General features: G+C 48.4%; 1 protein-coding gene across 4 annotated transcripts in view; it reads right to left on the reverse strand.

Moving 5' to 3' along the window:
* Positions 1–2256: 2256 nt before the first annotated feature.
* tmem198ab (transmembrane protein 198ab) overlaps positions 2257–15510 on the reverse strand; it is a 231444-nt gene continuing 218190 nt past the window's right edge. For 2 of the 4 annotated variants that reach the window (XM_085986767.1, XM_085986764.1), the window contains one exon: positions 2257–3279. In XM_085986767.1, the coding sequence (XP_085842893.1) occupies positions 3136–3279 (144 nt within the window). In that variant the 3' untranslated portion in view covers positions 2257–3135. The remainder of the gene's footprint in view (positions 3280–15510) is intronic. The other 2 variants (XM_085986765.1, XM_085986766.1) reach the window with 2 other exon arrangements.

Below are 15510 nucleotides of genomic sequence, written 5' to 3' on the forward strand. Positions count from 1 at the left end.
CAACGTGATAATGACCAGATAATCTGCTTTTTGTGATGTTGGTTGAGTGATAGATATTGGCCCCAGGACACCGGGGAGAACTCCCCTGCTTTTCTTCCAATAGTGGCCATGGGATCTTTTACATCCACCTGAGAGGGCAGACGGGGTCTCGGTTTAACGTCTCATCCGAAAGACGGCCCCTCCGACAGTGCAGCGCCCCCTCAGCACTTGTGAGGTCTCCGCGCTCCTCCAATTCTGGCCTCTTGCGCATCCCCGATTTCCATCGCTCCACCATTGGCGGCCGTGCCTTCTGTTGCCTGGGCCCCAAGCTCTGGAATTCCCTCCCTAAACCTCTCCGCCTCTCTCTCTCCTCCTTTAAGACTCCCCTTGAAAACCTAGCTCTTTGACCAAGCTTTTGGTCGCCTGTCCTACTATCTCTTTATGCGGCTCGGTGTCAAATTTTTGTTTGATAATCGCTCCTGTGAAGCGCCTTGGGACGTTTTACTACGTTAAAGGTGCTAGATAAAGGCAAGTTGTTGTTGGAAGCAGAAATTACCAGATTGGGGGAGGGGGCGGGGGGGAGGTGCGAGGGGAAGTTCAGTCACCAATCCCCTCTCAACCTAACAAAGGACACAATGAGCCAGAAAATCGGGTCGGGGCTTCCCGCGGGTGCAAGCCCCCGACTTGCACTTACCTAGCGTGCCGGCCGTTGTGCTGTGGGCCCGCGTGGTATTCCGATCCTGGGCCTGCTCCAACTGCTGGCGCGCAGTGCTTGCGTATCCCAGGGGCGCAGTTAGTTCGCAGCGTCCCCATGGATCACGTGGGCCATGGGGAGCCAATCGGAGCAGGGAATCTCCATTCATAGATTTGACAGGAAGACCTGTCAAATCTATGAATAGAGATCGGCCCCAAAACCTAAGTAAAACTTCAAATAATTTTTTTTTTAAATCACATTTTTAAAATAACTATAAATTACATAAATTAACTATTTTAAACAAAAATTTAAATTTTTGAAAAAAATTAATTAAAGTTTTTAAACAGGCTAAAAATAAACTTACCTTTCTTTAAAGTATTTAAAATGATAAATCTGTGGAAGAAATGTTTTAATTTTACTTAATTAACCTCTTACCTTGTTAAAAGCAGGCCTTGTGACTGCTTTTTTCATGCGCAGCTATAGGTAGACTACCCTTTATCCGAACTTCCGAAAACCGAAACCCTCTAAAAACCGAAGGTTTTTTCGTTCAGCGTAAGTCGTGCGCACGACCCCCCGCGACGACCCCGACCCCCGCCGACCCCCCCACGGACCCCCGCCGGCCCCGACCCCCGCGCGGACCCCCGCCGACCCACCTTCCGAAATCCGAAATTCTCCGAAAACCAAAACACGGCTGGTCCCGAGGTTTTCGGATAAAGGATAGTCTACCTGTACTAGGGACTTACCCGCACGGAGAAACCTGCAAAAAAAACAGAAGTTCCAGGCGTACGTGCTGCCTCTCCAGCGCACGTGTTCGACCTGTGAACCCCTTCCTTTAAGGGAACGGAAGTTCCGGTTTCCAGTGCGTGCACGAAACCGGCACTTTTGTTGGCCCTACGCGTGAGTACCCAGCGCGTACTCACCCGTGGGGACCCGAATTTCTGGCCCAATTTCCGCACATGCGAGCGAAGCTACCTCCAGTTTCCCCATGTAGAGCGCGTCAATGATTTGGAGTTCCAACTCTGGTTGGAGTTATTACCTGGAGGTTTCATCACATGACCTCCCCACCTCCGACCACCCCCCCCCATCCCACACCCTCCCGCCATTGGTCAATCCTCGCGGCGCCCCACCTTCACCACGCCCAACAGGAAAGCGAACAGACCCTTCGGTAAATGATTGATTGATTCCCGACTGTTCGTCAAACAGCCCTTTACTCCCCCTCACCCTCACCAATCTTTTCATAACCAATAAAGAAAATCAAAGAAAATTTAAAAATAAAACACCCATTTTTTTTTTTTAACTAATTTTTTTCTCCGGGGTTTTGATCGTATCGGGATTGCCCCGGGAGATTAACCTTTAATTCCTGCAGACTCCAGGGCATTCCCGGAGTGCTGGCGACCCCTTAGTCATGGCCTTCGATCCTCACTGGGCACAGTAATGGCGGACAGATGCGCGCACGCTCCCTTCTGACGGTCACGGTAAACACGAAATCGGTATTTATACAGATGGCTTAACAGGGCAGAGAAAGCCCCCCCTGTTCTCTCCGAATGCCAGACCAGCACCAACAACAAAAAAAAAGAAAATGATTCACGCACAACAGTTTATCTGTACAGGTACATCTCTCTCCACACACACACACGGCTTGGTAACATGCACAAAAAAATCTGCCCAGTGACAGTCAGTAGGAATGTCCATCCGAGTCTCCCATTCCCTTCGGGATACGAGGGCTGGGTTGGGCGCCGGAGGGGGAGCCGCCAGCTGGGTTGAAATCTCCTTCTCCGCAGAAAGCAGTCGCCCTGTCATGGAATCTCCACTCTGGCGGTATCAACGTTGAACGGAGGCAGCGACCGATGTTCTATGAGTTACGGAGTGAGGGAAGCGATGGTGGGGGCTGTGGGCGTTAGGGGAAGGATGGAGAGGGGGGAATGAAAGTCTGTAGCACCGACCCCCAATCCAGACTCTCGCCCTCTCACCCTCTCTCTCTGCGAATTTTTTTTAAGCTCGACGTTAGTTAGTTTCTTGGTTTCGCTTGTAAACCATCCCTCAGCCACGTTGGATTAAAACTCCGACCTTGTGAAAAGGAACGAGTGAGTCCCCTTCACCTTTCCTCTCAGATCAGGATTTTTTTTTTCAGGAAGCGGAAAGGGAGAGTTAGGCCCGAAAAGCCTGCGTAAATTTGCGGCTCCTTTTCAGAAAAGTCTAAAGGGAACGTCAAGCGGTGGGGTCGGCTGGGGAGGTGAAGATGCAAAACCCCAGTCCGCCTTTCAGTCACGTCAGACGTATATATATATATATTTCTTCTCTTAATAAAAGGTCTGCGTCAATCGTGGGTTTTTTTGGCGAGAGTTCTGTAGTTTTTCTTTACACTGAACTCGCCCTCGCCCTCTCTCTCTCTCTCCTTTTGTGTGGCAGCGACAGCGAGAATCCTTCCTTTTTTTTCTCCCTCCTCCCCCTCTTCCGTCGCCTCACACGCGGACTGCGGGGGCGGAGGATGTGAGGGGCACGGTGGAGCCGCAGTCGTAGTCCACGTCGATCATCGTATGCGCGCTTGTGCTGAATCCGCTGGAGGGCGTCCCTGTCTGACGATCTCGGAAATTCTGAATGTAACTCTGAGGGGAAAAAAAACCCAGAAGGGTGACCCCCACCTTGGTATTATTGCACTGTTTTATATACTTAAAAAAACAGAAAGTGTTATAAATCTTATCATTCATCAAGAAACTACTCATGAAATAACGCTGGACGGCCAGCTGGTGGCGCCGTCCAAGGAGTATAAATACTCGGGCGTCGGCCCCAGCTTGTTGGGACATTTTGTAAGACAAGGAACTAGTGAAGTACAACTAGACCTCCATGTTCTGAAACAAGTTGATTAAAGCCTTGCTTTATACTCAAACCAAGTGCGTAGTGAGTTTTATTACGTCAGAAAGTATCAGCACGGACCCGTTACCCCATCCCCCATCCCCGTGACACAGTTTTAGAAGAAATCATCTGCTCGCCTTAGGCTTGCCAATTCTGGTTGGGCCTATTCCTGGAGGTTTTCATCGCGTGACCTCCACGATGGGCCGAATGGCCTCCTTCTGTGCTGTATCATTCTATGATTCTATGACCGCTCGACCCGCTCAGCCATTTTCCCCCCCCATCCTCAACAATTTTTATCACTAATAAACAAAAGTGTTCAAAGAAAACGATAAAAACATTCAATTATTTTTAATGTTCCTCCCGGGTGTTGCTCGGGGCAGTGTCCGAGAGATTAATCTCCAATTCCTGGAGAATCCGTGGCGATCCCGGAGGATTGCAGACCCGGGCTCGCCAGTCCAAACTCCAACAGAGTCGCTATAAATTAGCATGTCACGGAATGAGAGTCCTGTAAATATTGGCACACCCCCCCTGTAAATACTGATACACTCCCGGGGACCGCCTGTAAATATCGATACACTCCCGGGGAATCCCTGTAAACACTGACACACTCCCGGGGACCCTCTGTAAACACTGACACACTCCTGGGGAGCGCCTGTAAATACTGACACACTTCCAGTGACCCCCTGTAAATACTGACACACTCCCGAGGACCCCCTGTAAATACTGACACACTCCTGGGGGGCTCCCTGTAAACACTGACAGACTCCCGGTGACCCACTCTAAATACTGACACACTCCTGGGGGCCCCCTGTAAATACTGACACACTCCAGGGGACCCCCTGTAAATACTGACACACTCCCGGGGACCCCCTGTAAATACAGACACACTCCTGGGGACCCCCTGTGAATAGTGACACACTCCCAGGGAACTGGTGTGGGAGAAATGGGTTTTGCTTCTTGGGACACTGGCACCAGTACTGGGACAGGAGAGAGCTGTTCCGTTGGGACGGACTTCACTTGGCCAGTGCTGGGACTAGAGTCCTGGCGAATCGAATAACTATGGCTGTAGAGAGGGCTTTAAACTAATTAGTGGGGGGGAGGTTTCAAGAGAGCAAAAAATAAAAATCTCAGCGGAGAAGGCAATAGAGCAAGGTGGCAGTGGGGGAATTAAAAACCAGAGCGTGTCAGGAAGGGACAGAATGTATAAAGATAAAGGTAAAGTAGTAAAGGGGGTAAAAGCAGGAATAAATTGTCACAAAACATATTTAAAAGTTCTTTATCTGAATGCACGCAGCATTCGTAACAAAATAGATGAGTTGACGGTACAAATAACTACACATGGGTATGATCTGGTGGCCATTACAGAAACATGGCTGCAAGGTGACCATGACTGGGAACTAAACATCCAGGGGTAGTTGACAATTAGGAAGGACAGACAGGAAGGAAAGGGAGGTGGGGTGGCTATGTTAATAAAGGATGGAATCACTGCAATAGTGAGAAATGATATTGGGTCATAGGATCAGGAATGAGAAACAGTTTGGGTGGAGATAAGGAATAATAAGGGGAAAAAGTCACTAGTGGGCATAGTCTATAGGCCTCCTAACAGTTGCAACTCTGTTGGTCAGAGTATAAATCAGGAAATAGTTGGGGCTTGTAATAAGGGAACAGCTATAATCATGGGGGATTTTAACTTTCATATTGACTGGACAAATCAAATTGGGCAGGGCAGCCTTGAGGAAGAGTTCATAGAGTGCATTAGGGACGGATTCCTTGAGCAGTATGTTACTGAACCAACCAGGGGGCAGGCAATCTTAGACCTGGTCCTGTGTAATGAGACAGGATTAATAAAAAATGTCCCAGTAAAGGATCCCCTTGGAATGAGTGACCATAACATAGTTGAGTTCCAAATTCAGTTGGAGGGTGAGAGAGTTGGATCTCAAACCAGCGTACTAAGCTTAAATAAAGGAGACTATGAAGGTATGAGAGCAGAGTTGACTAAAGTGGACTGGGAAAATAGATTAAAGTGTAAGACGGTACATGAGCAGTGGTGTACATTCAAGGAGATATTTCACAACTTTCAAGAAAAATATATTCCACTGAGGAAAAAGGGGCGTAAAAGAAAAGACAGCCATCCGTGGCTAAGTAAAGTAATAAAGGATAGTATCCGACTGAAAACAAGGGCATATAAAGTAGCCAAATCTAGTGGGAGGATAAAAGATTGGGAAGCAATTTAAAAGCCAGCAAAGAATAACTAAAAGATTAATTAAGAAAGGGAAGATAGATTATGAAAGTAAACTAGCAAAAAATATAAAAACAGATAGCAAGAGTTTCTACAGTTATATAAAAAGAAAAAGGGTGGCTAAAGTGAATGTTGGTCCCTTAGAGGACGAGCCCGGGAAATTAGTGGTGGGGAACATGGAGATGGCAAAAACGCTGAACAAATATTTTGTATCAGTCTTTACAGTAGAGGACACTAATAATATCCCAACACTGGACAAACAGGGGGCTATAGTGGGGAGGAGCTAAACACGATTAAAATCACTAAGGAGGTGGTACTTGGTAAGATAATGGGACTAAAGGCGGATAAATCCCCTGGACCTGATGGCTTACATCCTAGGGTCTTGAGAGAAGTAACGGTAGGGATTGTGGATGCATTAGTGGTAATTTTCCAAAACTCCCTGGATTCAGGAAAGGTCCCAGCAGATTGGAAAACTGCTAATGTAACGCCCTTATTTAAAAAGGGAAGTAAACAAAAGGCTGGAAACTATAGGCCAGTTAGCCTAACATCTGTGGTTGGTAAAATGTTGGAGTCCATTATTAAGGAAGCAGTAACAGGACATTTGGATAAGCATAATTTAATTGGACAGAGTCAGCATGGTTTTATGAAGGGGAAGTCATGTTTGACAAATTTGCTCAAATTCTTTGAGGACGTAACAAACAGGATGGATAAAGGGGAACCAGTGGATGTGGTGTATTTGGACTTCCAAAAGGCATTTGACAAGGTGCCACACAAAAGATTACTGCACAAGATAAAAAATCACAGGATTGGGGGTAATATACTGGCATGGGTGGAAGATTGGCTATCTAACAGAAAACAGAGAGTTGGGATAAATGGTTCATTCTCGGGTTGGCAATCAGTGACTAGTGGTGTTCCGCAGGGGTCAGTGCTGGGACCCCAACTCTTTACAATCTATATTAACGATTTGGAGGAAGGGACCGAGTGCAACATATCCAAGTTTGCCGACGATACAAAGATGGGAGGGAAAGCAGTGAGTGAGGAGGACGTAAAAAACCTGCAAAAGGACAGACAGGCTAAGTGAATGGGCAGAAATTTGGCAGATGGAATATAATGTTGGAAAGTGTGAGGTTATGCACTTTGGCAGAAAAAATCAAAGAGCAAGTTATTATCTAAATGGAGAGAAACTGCAAAGTGCTACAGTACAAAGGGATCTGGGGGTCCTGGTGCATGAAACACAGAAGGTTAGTATGCAGGTACAGCAGGTGATCAGGAAGGCCAATGGAATCTTGGCTTTTATTGCAAGGGGGATGGAGTATAAAAGCAGGGAAGTCTTGCTGCAGTTACACAGGGTACTGGTGAGGCCACACCTGGAATACTGCGTACAGTTTTGGTTTCCATATTTAAGAAAAGATATACTTGCTCTCGAGGCAGTTCAGAGAAGGTTCACTCGGTTGATTCCGGAGATGAGGGGGTTGACTTATGAGGAAAGGTTGAGTAGGTTGGGCCTCTACTCATTGGAATTCAGAAGAATGAGAGGCGATCTTATTGAAACATATAAGATTGTGAGGGGGCTTGATCGGGTGGATGCGGTGAGGATGTTTCCACTGATAGGTGAGACTAGAACTAGGGGGCAGAATAAGGGGCTGCCCTTTCAAAACTGAGATGAGGAGAAACTTCTTCACTCAGAGGGTAGTAAATCTATGGAATTTGCTACCTCAGAGTGCTGTGGAAGCTGCGACATTAAATAAATTTAAAACGGAGATAGACAGTTTCCTAGCTGATAAGGGAATTAGGGGTTACGGGGAGCGGGCAGGGAAGTGGACGTGAGTCTAGGTTTGGCTCAGCCATGATCCTATTGAATGGTGGAGCAGGCCCAAGGGGCCGTATGGCCTACTCCTGCTCCTATTTCTTATGTTCTTATGTTCTAACCCCTGTAAATACTGACACACTCCCGGGGACCCCCTGTAATACTGACACATTCCTGGAGACCCCCTGTAATTACTGACACACTCCCAGGGACCCCCTGTAAATACTTACACACTCCCGAGGAGACCCTGTAAATACTGACACACTTCCGGGGACCCCCTGTAAATACTGACACAATCCCGAGGACCCCCTGTAAATACTGACACACTCATGGGGACCCCCTGTAATACTGACACACTCCCGGAGACCCCTTGTAAATACTGACGCACTCCCGGGGACCCTCTGTAAATACTGACACACACCTGGTGTCGCCCTGTAAATACTGACACACTCCCAGGAACCCGCTGTAAATACTGACACACTCCCAGGGATCCCTTGTAAATACTGACACACTCCTGGGGACCCCCTGTAAATACTACCACACTCCTGGTGCCCCCGTGTAAATACTGACACACTCACGGAGACACCGTGTAAATACTTACACACTCCTGGGAATCCCCTGTGAATACTGACACACTACAGGGGTCCCCCTGTAAATACAGACACACTCCCGGGGACGCCCAGTAAATACTAACACACTCCCGGGGGAGCCTCTGTAAATACAGGTAGACTATCCTTTATCCGAACTTCCAAAAACCGAAACCCTCTAAAAACCGAAAGTTTTTTCGATCAGCGTAAGTCGTGCGCACGACATGACCAGAGTGGCGCACGACTTACGCTGAGGAGGGCAGAGGGTCACTGAGTTCCCTCCTGGGTAGGAGATTGCAGGCCGAGCCGGGCAGTGTGAAGGAGGTATACCGGGAGAGTGAACCCAACAATACAGTGGCCCGTCCGATAGCTGCAGCGGCCTGTCCGATATTCTTTTCTCCCCCCCCGACTCCCACCCTTTCGGATAAGGGATAGTGTATCCTTTATCCGCACTTCCAAATACTGAAATCCTCTGAAAACCGAAAGTTTTTTCGTTCAGTGTAAGTCGTGCGCACGACCCCGACCCCCGCCCCCGACCCCCCGCCGACCCGACCCCCGCCGACCCCGACCCCCGCCGACCCCACCCCCGACCCCCGCCGACCCCGACCCCCGCCGACCCCCCCACCGACCCCGACCCCCCACCGACCCCCACCCCCGACAAATTTCCCAGTCTCATAAAATACCTTCTGAAATCCGAAATTTTCCGAAAACCGAAACACGGCTGGTCCCGAGGTTTTCGGATAAAGGATAGTCTACCTGTACTGACACACTCCTGGGGAGCCCTTGTAAATACTGACACACTCCTGGGGAGCCCCTGTAAATACTGACTCACTCCCGGAGAGACCCAGTAAATACTGACACACTCCCGGGGACCCCCTGTAAATACAGACTCACTCCCGGGGATACTCTGTAAATAATTACACACTGCCGGGGACCCCCTGTAAGTACTGACACACACCGCAAACTCACTGTAAATACTGACACACTGCCCGGGACACCCTGTAAATACTCACACACTCCTGGAAACGCTCTGTAAATACTGACACACTCCCGGGGACCCCCTGGTAATACTGACACACTCCCGGGGACTCCCTGTAAATATTAACACACTCCTGGGGACCACCTGTAATTCTGACACACTCCCAGGGACCCTCTGTAAATACTGACACACTCCCGGGGACCCCCCGTAAATACAGACACACTCCAGGGGACCCTCTGTAAATACAGACACACTCTCGGGGACCCCCTGTTAACACAGACTCACTCACGGGGAGACCCTGTAAATACTGACTCACTCACGGGGAGACCCTGTAAATACTGACACACTCCCGGGGAGACCCTGTAAATAATTACACACTCTCGGGGACCCCCTGTTAATACAGACTCACTCACGGGGAGACCCTGTAAATACTGACACACTCCCGGGGACCCCTTGTAAATACAGACTCACTCCCTGGGAGACCCTGTAAATAATTACACACTCCCGGGGACACCCTGTAAATACTGACACACTCCCGGGGAGCCCCTATAAATACTGACACACTCCCGGGGATCCTATGTAAATACTGACAAACTCCCGGGGACCGCCTGTAAGTACTGACACACACGCGGGAACTCACTGTAAATACTGACACACTCCCGGGGACACCCTGGTAATACTGACACACTCCTGGGGACTCCCTGTAAATATTGACACACTCCCAGGGACCCCCTGTAAACACTGACACACTCCCGGGTACCCACTGTAAATACTGATACACTCCCGTGGGACACCTGAACATACTGACACCCGCCCGGGGACCCCCTGTAAATACTGACACACTTCCGGGGACCCCCTGTAAATAATGACACACTCCCGGAGACACCCTGTAAATACTGATACAATCCCGAGGACCCCCTGTAAATACTGTCTCACTCCCGGAGACCCCCTGTAAATACTGACACACTCCTGGGGACCCCCTGTGAATACTGACACACGACCGGGGACCCCCTGTAAATACTGAAACACTCACGGAGACCCCCTGTAAATACTGACACAATCTTGGGGACCCAGTGCAAATACTGACACACTCCCGTGGACCCCCTGTAAATACTGATACACTTCCGGGGACGCCCTGTAAATGCTGACACACTCCCCAGGATCCCCTGTAAATACTGACACACTCCCGGGGACCCCCTGTAAGTACTGACACACACCCGGGAACTCTCTGTAAATAATGACACACTCCCGGGGACCCCTGTAAATACTGACACACTTCCGGAGACCCCCTGTAAATACTGACACACTCCCGGGGCCCCCTGTAAGTACTGACACACTCCCGGGAACCCCCTGTAAATACTGACACACTCCCGGGGACCCCCTGTAAATACTGACACACTCCCGGGGACCCCCTGTAAATACTGACACACTCCCGCGGATCTCCGAGAGGAGAGGCGGGAGAGGCTGATTTAAACCGAGCTCCGAGAGTGGGAGAGGCGGACCTGCGAGAGGAGCTGTGGGAGAGGCTGAGTTAAACCGAGCTCCGAGAGCGAGAGAGGCGGACCTGCATGAGGAGAGGTGGGAGAGGCTGATATAAACTGAGCTCCAAGAGCGGGAGAGGCGGACCTGCGAGAGGAGAGGCGGGAGAGGCTGATATAAACTGAGCTCCGAGAGCGGGAGAGGCGGACCTGCGAGAGGAGAAGTGGGAGAGGCTGATTTAAACTGAGCTCTGAGACCGGGAGAGGCGGACCTGCGAGAGGAGAGGCAGGAGAGGCTGATTTAAACTGAGCTCCGAGACCGGGAGAGGCGGACCTGCGAGAGGAGAGGCGGGAGAAGTTGATTTAAACCGAGCTTCGAGAGCGGGAGAGGCGGACCTGCGAGAGGAGAGCGAGAAGTAAAAAGTAATCGAAGTGTGACGTCACCAGAAAGCAGGTAAGTGATTGGTTGGTGAATATTTCTCTCTTTCTTGCTTTTTCCCAAACTTAAATTTTGTGGTTTATAGTTTCTAAGGTCTCTGTTGTATAGCGGGGGCATCTGGTAAACAAGGGCCCTTGAGTATATCATTTAATTATCGTGTAATTGGTGAGATTGATTTGATTTAATTTAATTTGAATTAATTAAAGGGTAAGTCATGGCAGTACAGCTCGGCGCCATGGTATGCTCCTCCTGCGCCATGTGGGAAATCAGGGCCACGTCCTGTGCCCCTGACGACCATGTGTGTGGGAAGTGTATCCAGCTGCAGCTACTGGCAGACCGCATTGCAGCGCTGGAGCTGCGAATGGATACATACTGGAGCATTCGCGATGCTGAGGACATTGTGGAAAGCACGTTTAATGAGCCGGTCACACCACAGGTAAAGGCTGCACAGGCAGGAAGGGAATGGGTGACCGCCAGGCAGAGTAGTAGGTGCAGGCAGGTAGTGCAGGAGTCCCCTGTGGTCATCCCCCTCTCAAACAGATATACCGCTTTGGATATTGTTGGGGAGGATGGCTTATCAGGGGAAGGCAGCAGCAGCCAACTTCCTGGCACCAGGGGTGGTTCTGTTGCACAGAACGGGAGGAAAAAGAGGGGTAGAGCTATAGTAATAGGGGATTCGCTTGTAAGGGGAATAGATAGGCGTTTCTGCGGCCACAAACGAGACTCCAGGATGGTATGTTGCCTCCCTGGTGCAAGGGTCAAGGATGTCTCAGAGCGGCTGCAGAGCATTTTGGAAGGGGAGGGTGAACAGCCAGTTGTCATGGTGCATATAGGTACCAACAATATAGGTAAAAAACAGTATGAGGTCCTAAAAGCTGAATATAGGGAGTTAGGAGATAAATTAAAAAATAGGACCTCAAAAGGTGGTAATCTCAGGATTGCTACCAGTGCCACATGCTAGTCAGAGTAGAAATAGAAGGATATTTCAGATGAATATGTGGCTAGAGGAATGGTGCAAGAGGGAGGGATTCAAATTCCTGGGACATTGGAACCGGTTCTGGGGGAGGTGGGACCAGTACAAACTGAACGGTTTGCACCTGGGCAGGACCGGGACTGATGTCCTAGGGGGAGTGTTTGCTAGTGCTCTGGGGGAGGGTTTAAATTAAAATGGCAGGGGGTTGGGAACCTGAGCAGGGAGATAGAGGAAAGGGAAACAAGGATAGAAGCAAAAGACAGGAAGGAGAAAAGCAAAGATGGCAGTCAGAGAAATCAAGGGTGTAAATCAAACATGACCACAGTAAATAATAATTCTAAAAGTTCTAAGAGTATTAAAAAAAACAAGCCTGAAGGCTTTGTGTCCTAATGCGAGGAGCATTCGTAATAAGGTGGTGAATTAGCTGCGCAAATAGACGTAAACGGATATGATATGATTGGGATTCCGGAAACATGGCTCCAGGATGACCAAGGCTGGGAACTCAACATCCAGGGGTATTCAATATTCAGGAAAGACAGGCAAAAAGGCAAAGGAGGTGGGGTAGCATTGCTGGTTAAAGAGGGGATTAACACAATTGTAAGGAAGGATATTAGCTCTGATGATGTGGAATCTGTATGGGTAGAACTGAGAAATACCAAGGGGCAGAAAACGTTAGTGGGAGTGGTATACAGACCCCCCAAACAGTAATGCGGAGGTTGGGGATGGCATTAAACGGGAAATTAGAGACGCGTGCAATAAGGGCACAGCAGTTATCATGGGTGACTTTAATCTACATATAGATTGGGCTAACCAAATTAGTAACAATACTGTGGAGGAGGAATTCCTGGAGTGTATACGGGATGGTTTCCTGGACCAATATGTTGAGGACCCAACTAGAGATCAGGCCATCTTAGTCTGGGTATTATGTAATGAGAAAGGATTAATTAGCAATCTTGTTGTGCGAGGCCCCTTGGGGCGGAGCGATCATAATATGATAGAATTCTTCATTAAGATGGAGAGTGAAGTAGTTGACTCAGAGACTAGGGTCCTGAATTTAAATAAAGGAAACTACGATGGTATGAGGCGCGAGTTGGGTAGGATTGATTGGGGAATGTTACTCAAAGGGTTGACGGTGGATAGGCAATGGCAAACATTCAAAGATCGCATGGATGAACTACAGAATTTGTTCATCCCTGTTTGGCATAAAAATAAAACAAAAAAGGTGACTCAACCGTGGCTAACAAGGGAAATTAGGGATAGCATAAGATCCAAGGAGAGGACATATAAATTGGTCAGAAAAAGCAGTAAACCTGAGGATTGGGAGCAATTTAGGATTCAGCAAAGGAGGACCAAGGGATTAATTAAGAGGGGGAAAATAGAGTATGAGAGTAAGCTTGCGGGGAACATAAAAACTGACTGTAAAAACTTTTGTAGATATGTGAAGAGAAAAAGATTGGTGAAGTCAAGCGGAGATCCCTTGCAGTCAGAATCAGGGGAATTTATAATGGGGAACAAAGAAATGGTCGACCAATTAAATACATACTTTGGTTCTGTCTTCACAAAGGAGGACACAAATAACCTCCCAGAGATGTCAGGGAACATAGGGTCTGATGAAAGGGAGGAACTGAATGAAATCAGTATTTGTAGGGAAATGGTGTTAGGGAAATTGACGGGATTGAAGGCCGATAAATCCCCAGGGCCTGATAATCTACATCCTAGGGTACTTAAGGAAGTGGCCCTAGAAATAATAGATGCATTGCTGGTCATCTTCCAAAATTCTATAGATTCTGGAACAGTTCCCATGGATTAGAGGGTACCTAATGTTACCCCACTGTTCAAAAAAGGTGGTAGAGAGAAAACGGGGAATTATAGACCGGTAAGCCTGACATTGGTAGTGGGGAAAATGCTAGAGTCCATTATAAAAGATGTAATAGCAGAGCACTTGAAAAACAGTGACAGGATCGGACAATGTCAACATGGATTTACAAAAGGTAAATCGTGCTTGACTAATCTACTGGAATTTTTTGAGGATGTAACTGGTAGATTAGATAAAGGAGAACCAGTGTATGTGGTGTATTTGGACTTTCAGAAGGCTTTCGATAAGGTCCCGCATAAGAGATTAGCGTGTAAAGTTAAGGCACATGGGATTGGGGGGAAAGGTGCTGACTTGGATAGAGAACTGGTTGGCAGACAGGAAGCAAAGAGTTGGAATAAGCGGGTCTTTTTCCGAGTGGCAGGCAGTGAATAGTGAGGTACCGCAGGGATCGGTCCTAGGACCCCAGCTAGTCACAATATGTATTAATGATCTAGACGAGGGAACTAGATGTAATATCTCCAAGTTTGCAGACGACACAAAGCTGGGTGGGCCTGTGTGCTTTGAGGAAGATGCCGAGAAACTCCAGTATGATTTGGACAGGTTGGGTGATTGGGCAGATGCAAGGCAGATGCAGTATAATGTGGATAAATGTGAGGTTATCCACTTTGGTGGCAAAAACAGGAAGGCAGATTATTATCTGAACGGCAATAGATTGGGAGAAGGGGAAGTGCAACAAGACCTGGGTGTCCTTGTGCACCAGTCGCTGAAGGTAAGCATGCAGGTGCAGCAGGCGGTTAAGAAGGCAAATGGTATGTTGGACTTCGTAGCGAGAGGTTTTGAGTACAGGAACAAGGATGTCTTGCTGCAGTTGTACAGGGCCTTGGTGAGACCACACCTTGAGTATTGTGTGCAGTTTTAGTCGCCTTATCTGAGGAAGGATGTTCTTACCATGGAGGGAGTGCAGCGAAGCTTCACCAGACTGATACCTGGGATGGCAGGAATGGCGTATGAGGAGAGATTGGATCAATTGGGCTTGTATTCGCTGGAGTTTAGAAGAATGAGAGGGGATCTCATTGAAACTCATAAAATTCTAACAGGACTAGACGGACTAGATGCAGGATGTTCCTGATGGCGGGGAAGTCCAGAACCAGGTGTCAAAGGCTAAAGATAAGGGGTAAGCCAATTAGGACAGAGGTGAGGAGGAATTTCTTCACCCAGAGAGTGGTGAACCTGTGGAATTCTCAACCACAGAAGGCAGTAGAGGCCAATTCATTAAATATATTCAAGAAGGAGTTAGATATATTTATTAAGGCTAAAGGGATCAAGGGATATGGGGAGAAGGCAGGGACAGGGTACTGAGTTTGGATGATCAGCCATGATCTCTTTGAATGGCGGAGTAGGCTCGAGGGGCCGAATGGCCTACTCCTGCCCCTATCTTCTAATGTTTCTATTTTTCTATACTGACACACTCCCCGGGACACCCTGTAAATACTGACACATTCCCGGGGACCCCCTGTAAATACTGACACATTCCCGGGGACCCCCTGTAAATACTGATACACTCCCGGGGAGCCCCTGTAAATACTGACACACTCCCGGAGACCCGCTTTAAATACTGACACACTCCTGGGTCCTCCTGTAAATACTGACACACTCCCAGGGCACC

The sequence above is a fragment of the Somniosus microcephalus genome, chromosome 4, assembly GCF_052327205.1.
Source record: "Somniosus microcephalus isolate GS21.2 chromosome 4, FLI_Smic_1.0, whole genome shotgun sequence".
Lineage (NCBI taxonomy): Eukaryota > Metazoa > Chordata > Chondrichthyes > Squaliformes > Somniosidae > Somniosus > Somniosus microcephalus.